The sequence below is a fragment of the Mobula birostris genome, chromosome 14 (genome assembly GCF_030028105.1).
Source record: "Mobula birostris isolate sMobBir1 chromosome 14, sMobBir1.hap1, whole genome shotgun sequence".
NCBI lineage: Eukaryota > Metazoa > Chordata > Chondrichthyes > Myliobatiformes > Myliobatidae > Mobula > Mobula birostris.
In genome coordinates, this window is record NC_092383.1 from 15,485,194 (window position 1) to 15,491,731 (window position 6,538).

The 6,538-nt window shown below is 40.0% G+C and overlaps 1 protein-coding gene across 3 annotated transcripts in view; it reads right to left on the reverse strand.

Annotated features, from left to right (window-relative positions):
* Nucleotides 1–4,844, reverse strand: part of kif7 (kinesin family member 7) — a 48,287-nt gene extending 43,443 nt beyond the window's left edge. Inside the window, exons 1-3 of one of the 3 annotated variants that reach the window (XM_072278134.1) lie at nt 4,751–4,843; nt 4,149–4,299; nt 2,074–2,478 (exon numbers count right to left, since the gene is read on the reverse strand). In XM_072278134.1, the coding sequence (XP_072134235.1) occupies nt 2,074–2,401 (328 nt within the window). In that variant the 5' untranslated portion in view covers nt 2,402–2,478; nt 4,149–4,299; nt 4,751–4,843. The other 2 variants (XM_072278132.1, XM_072278135.1) reach the window with 2 other exon arrangements.
* Between the last annotated feature and the right edge of the window lie 1,694 nt (nt 4,845–6,538).

A 6,538-nucleotide genomic window follows, 5' to 3' on the forward strand; every position in this document is an offset into this window, starting at 1 on the left:
ATGGTGTTTAATGTGAGCACAGAAAGAAGAACTGAAAATTCTGTCAGAAACATTGGCATTGGCTGTAGAGTCATTAGGTTAGATAACTATTAAGGCTTTCTGTACAACACAGTTGGGTAATATGTGTGCAATCATTGGCATTTTGAACTGCTACCTGAACAGTTTCAGTAAATTGCAGGTTCACCTTCAATACAATGAACTTAATTTATCTGAACTCGTACAACACCAAACTCACATTTTGCTTTCAAGTCATAGAGCACAATAACACAGAAACAGGGCCTCCTGCCCATCTAGTTCATATCAGGCTGATCTTCTGCATAGTCCCATCTATATGCACCTGGACTATCGCCCTCTATACCATAAGGCCATAAGATATGGCCTAATTCTGCTCCTATTTGGCCCGTCAAGTCTGCTCTGCCATTTCATCATGGCTGATCCATTTTCCTCTCAGCCCCAATCTCCTGCCTTCTCCCTGTAACTCATCATGCTCTGACAAATTAAGAACCTATCAGCCTCTGCCTTAAATATATCCAATAACGTGCCCTCCACAGCCACTTGTAGCAACGAATTCCACAAATTCACCACCCTCTGGCTAAAGAAATTCCTCCTCATCTCTGTTCTAAATGGACACCCCTCTATTCTGAAGCTGTGTACTCTGGTCCTAGACTTCCCCACCATAGGAAACATCCTCTCCACTGAAGTCTTTCAACATGATAGGTTTCAATGGGATTCCCCCCTCATTCTTCTGAATTCCAGTGAATACAGCCCCAGAGCCATCACACGTTCTGCACATGATCAGCCTTTCAATCCCGGAATCATTTTCATGAACCTTCCTTTGAACACCTCTCATCCATTACCTATCCAAACTTCTCTTAAGTACTGTAATTGAACTTGCATCTACCACTTCAGCTGGTGGTTCATTCCACATCACACTCTGAGTGAAGACATTCTTCTCAGATTCCCCTTAAATATTTCAACTTTCACCCTAAAGCTATGACCGCTGGTTGCTATCACCGGCAAGTATTTACCCTATCTATATCCGTCATTATTTTCTATAAGTTCTCCCCTCATTCTCCTGCGTTCCACTGAATAAAATGCTAAACTATTCAGCCTATCCCTATAATTCATGGCCTCAAGTCATGGTGACATCCTTGCTAATGAGAGGTCAGAAGAGAATGGGTGGACTGAATTAAGCAGACAGGAGGGCAACAGTACCTCAAATAACCGCATGTTACAACAGTGGTGTGCTGAAGAAAATTTCTGAATGCACAGCACATTGAATCTTGAAGTGGATGGGCTTCAGTAGCAGTAGACAACGAACATACACTGTGTCCGCTTTATCAAGTACCTTTTTACCTAATAAAAGAGGTCACTGACTGCATATAGTGACTCAGGTGTCTGGAGCAATTCACAAGTAATAAGGCATTTTCAAGTACAGACTCTTATAAAGTAGGAAGATGTCCAATTCAAGTATGAAAAGCCTCCAAAAATAGCACTGAGAGTATTGCCAGATAATCAGAATTTATACTGTAGAGACTAATTTTACATGGCAGAGACTAGGGCAGCACAGTAGTGAAGTGGTTAGCACAATGCATTACAATACCAGCGACCAGGGTTCAACTCCCAATGCTCCTTGTAAGGAGTTTGTACATTCTCCACGTAACCATGGTTTCCTCCCACAGTCCAAAGATGTTACCGGTTGGTAGGTTAATTGGTCATTGTAAACTGTCCTGTGATTAGGCTCAGATTATATCGGGGGATTGCTGGGTGGCACAGCTCGAAGGGCCGGGAAGGATCTGTTCTGTGCTCTATCTCAATAAATAAATAAATATTGGCCATGGCCATCTCCTGGCATGGATGAAGTATTTTGGCTGACTTCCCCCTCACACTAGCATTGAAATGAATCCTATTGTATTGTTTCAAGTAGATAACAGCAGTGAATGAGATTTAAATATAGCACCCTTTCAATTTGTGCAGCTCAGCATCCTAACTTGCATGCAAATGAACCAATTTTTTTTAAAGTGGAGAACTACTGAGTTTCAATGAATCAAATCCTACTTTTGTATAACTTACATATGTAAGATTCGCCAATGGTATATGTTTTGCCTGATCCCGTCTGTCCATAGGCAAACACAGTGGCATTAAAACCCTCAAAGAAAGCTTCCACAAGAGGCTCCACACAGCTCTTGTACACTTCTTCCTGGCTGGAGGTCTGGTCAAAGATCATGTCAAATTGAAAATGTCGACTGTGTCCCAGGGTAAGCTGTTGCGAGTCAAGGTCAACATAGACACACGACTGATGTCCATGCAGTACTTCCTTGGGCAGCAGTGGTCTTACCCGAACTGCTACCTTAACTGCTGTTTCTTCGGTCTTTGTGGACCCACTTGACTTTGGAGGCATATCTAGAGCTTGAAGCTTCTACTTTAAGTGGTGAGCTCTCCAAACATTTGAATGCCCGGTAATATTCAGCTGGTGCACTGTGGAAGAGAAAGAACATTAATTTCTATGACAGCATTTTCCCCCCAACAAAATAACCAACCACAAATGTATACTTCATGAATTCATCATGTTACTCCAAATCCCAAGGAACACACAGTTTTGAGGAATGGAAAGTGATCTCATTGATATGCATACAATTCTACTGGCAAGATAGAGGCATGATACACAAAATGACGGAGGAACTCAGGAAGTCAGGTAGCATCTACAGAGGGGAATAAACAATCAACATTATGGTCCACGACCCTTCATCAAGACAGTCTCGGCCCAAAATGTCAATTGCTTATCCCCTCCATAGATGTGTTTGACCTGCTAAGTTCCTCTAGCATTTCATGTGTGTTGTTCTGGATTTCCAACAAAGAATTTTGTGTTTGAAGACAGAGGCAAGGACATTTCCCTTGGCTGGAGCATCAATGACAAGTCCCAGAATTAAGGACTGAAGTGGGTGCAAATTTCTTCACTCGGAGAGAAGTAAATTTTTTGAATTCTCTACTCAAGAGAGATGTGGAGGCTTAGTTACGGGATATATTCACAACAAAGAATGATAGCCATTTAGTTATTGAGGACATCCATAAAGGTCAACCATGATCTTACTGCATTACTCAGCAAGTATAAGGGGTCAAGCAGTGTACATCGGCTATTGTGTTCTCCCTGCCAGGGTAGAATTTGAAAACAATTCAGGGCACTGAATTTCATTAGAATTATTTTAGCCATTTCTTCATCCATTTTTAGAGCTGTCAACAGTAGCAACTGCTGGAAAAATGTTGCAGGTTTTGCATTGCAAAGACATTTTGAATGACTTGCACAGTCTCCTCAAATAAAAAAAGGCCACATTCGGGATATTACCCAACACTGGATAAGAACAAAAATGGAAGTAAATGGTTCTTTAGCACAAACAAGGATGAAATCACCCTTTTGCTTGAAGAGATTAGAATTCAAACTATTGTTTAAAAATAATAATGAGCCTGGGATTATCTTCAGAATTTAGTAACTGTTTAAGAACATAGTTCTTAAAGAAAATTACCACCTTCCATGAGATCACCAGCACTAGAGTACAAATGTGAGATGTCAGCTGATAAAAATCTGATTATGAAAATTCAACCAAAATGATCCCCAATTTAATGATTTCAATGTGCCTAATAAATTATCTCATAAAATTAAATTACAGAGCAAAATAATGTGATTGCCATGTAAATTGCCAAAATGTTGCAGTAAAAGCTGATACATACAGTAAGTGTCATGGCAAAAACAAATTCAAAACAGAACCAAAAACAACTGCCTCCAGCCTGCGACTGCCACAGTGTTGTTATACTCAGATCCATTGAAATGATCGCTCCAAAGAGAATTTCTTATTTCGATCCTTTATTAGTAATTCGTAAACATACAATCTTAAAGCAATATTAAGTGGTCAGCAAAGGTCCGCTGATCCCAAGCTACAAAACGATACGAAATAAGAATACGTAACTTATTCCCTTTGCTTTTACCACACTCCCCCTCAAGTGATTAGTTACTATAATACACGCACAACACAAAATACATGGCTCCTTACAGTAAGGAATGACTGAACTTGTGGAAGGATGCAAGTTCAAGTTATTTCATTGTAAGTCATGCTAAGTAATCTTGTTATTCATGAAGGTGCTGGGCTTGTTACCTGGAGGGTAGCTTTGTCGTACCAACAACCCTCCAGAAGGAATTGCTGCTAGTTTCACAGGTTGATAAATGCCGCTGGCCTTCACAATTATATCCAACCCTTCACACAAGACCCAGCAACAGCAGTCAAACGGGTATTTTATGATCAGAAACTGCGTGGCGAAGAATATATCGACACTGAAATGGTGCTGGGGGATAGAGGGCTTGGAGGAAAAGGCAGGGCAGATGAGTCGGTGGAGGAGGTAATGTTGTAAGGGAGAAAGAGGGAAGGTGATGGAATGAGAAGGAAACTTAATTTAGCAGTAATGGGTAATTGGAGCAATAGAGAAAATGAGGCTAGAGCAGGGAAAGGTGAGGAGAGCCGGGCGGGGAAAGGTGAGGAGGTGAGGCCCCGGGGGAATTGGTAGGGTAAAGGGAAGAATGCGGCGGGGAAGCGGGGAGCGGGATGAGGAGGTTCGTATGTGAAGGGAGCCGGGCAAACGGGGGGCAGCCGACTGATCGCGGTTCATTAAGCTGCGGCCTCAGGTCACGATTACAACCCGCTGCCAAAGCCCCGCACGGACTCAAAGGAGAGGAAGCGCCCGGACGTAAAGCACCACTGACCGGCAGAGGTCGAGGCACCAGACCGCGATCCGCGCACGCTCCAGGCCGCGGCCACAGCAGCAGGAAGAGGCCCGGCGTCCCGGAAACACGTCACCGGGAGCAGGAGGAGAATCCCGGGGTGAGGACAGGGGAGGAGTCCGGAGGCTTGACCGGAGGTTTGGTAGTTCGTGAGGCAGTATAATCCTTACACCTCACTTCTGTGAGCTTCAAATACGCGGCTTTAAACTTCATTCGTAATGGCAAAGTTCCCTCTGTATTCCTTCAGAAGAAGATGCACCCATCGTCGTATTATTTAAGATGATTATCATGTCTCATTCAATGTGTCAGTATCAGAGTGTTTGATATCCAAAGATGTAATTTCAGAGCAGTGCTCAGGTCTGTTAGTCATAACTATCTTATTAAGTAAGAATCTTAACCAAACAAAAGAAAATCTGAGCATATTTTGCCGGTTTTGGCAACATTACGCTGACTTCCTGTGTCCTTTAGGATCAATTTTAAAATACTTTTTTTCTTATATAAGGCTTTGATTAATCTAGCTCCTCTGAATATTTTGGAGTGTCTATTCCCTTACATCCCTAATCGTAATCTTAGATTCGCTAACGCTGGTTTGCTTAGTGTTCCGAGAGCCAAGTACTGTATATAAGAACTGGTGATGCGATCATTTCCTCTTACGCACCAAAAATCTGTAATAATTTACCGACTCAGATACGTACTGTGGAAGGTTTCAAAACATTTGTAAAAACCTACTTTTTAAATTTGGCCTACTTATGGTTTTTCTTAATGTCTGTTAATGTTGATTGCATTTATATAATTTGGTATATTCGATTACGTTTTATTCTATATAATGATTGTTTTATGATTTTAGTTTTGTCTCTATTTTTAGACCTGAATCTTAATGTATGAAAAGTGCTACATAAATAAAGTTATAATAATAATTATTATTATAAATAATTTTATAATAATTATTATAAATTTTATTATTATTTATTATTATTATTATTATAAATTTATTATCAAAGTGCACATACGTCACTGTATAAAACCCTTAGATTTGTTTTCTGCCAGGTACACACGGTAAGTCCAAGAGACACAATAGAATCCATGAAAGATCATTCCCAATATGACAAACAAACAACCAATGTGCAAAATACAAGTTGTGCAAATACAAAATAAAAAAAAGTAACTGAATAAATAAACAATAAATATTGAGAGCATGAGATGAAGAGCCCTTGAGAGCGACTTCATAGGTTCATCCTCTCATAACACAAAAATTACAGTGAACTGTCAGGTCAGCTGAAAAAGCCACTCGCTGCAGTCTACCATCACTGCAGAACTTGTATGTGGCCTGGATAAAGAAGTGGGAAGGAAAAATCATTGCGGATACTACCCATCTGCGTTTTCCAAAAGCTCTCTTCTGGAAAATGCTATAAGGCTATTAAAACAAACTTTTAAAAGTTTCTTGCTCCAGGCAGTTAATCTGTTCAACCATTCTAGTTATTACCTGAGTCTCTGCACAGCACTGTAAACGCCTTAAACCACTTTTTATAATGTTGTTTATATTGTAAGTACATGTTGATATTTGAATAAATATGCACATTTTATTCCATACCTGTACTGCTTTTTCAATATTTTTATTGCTATTATATAAATTGCATGAATACAAATACAAAATTCATAAGGATACAAGTAAATAATATGAATTACATTACATTTAAATCACAGTATTATGATCACAATATCTCATATTCCAAATCAATCATGTAGAAAATAAGATTGAATTATGAAATG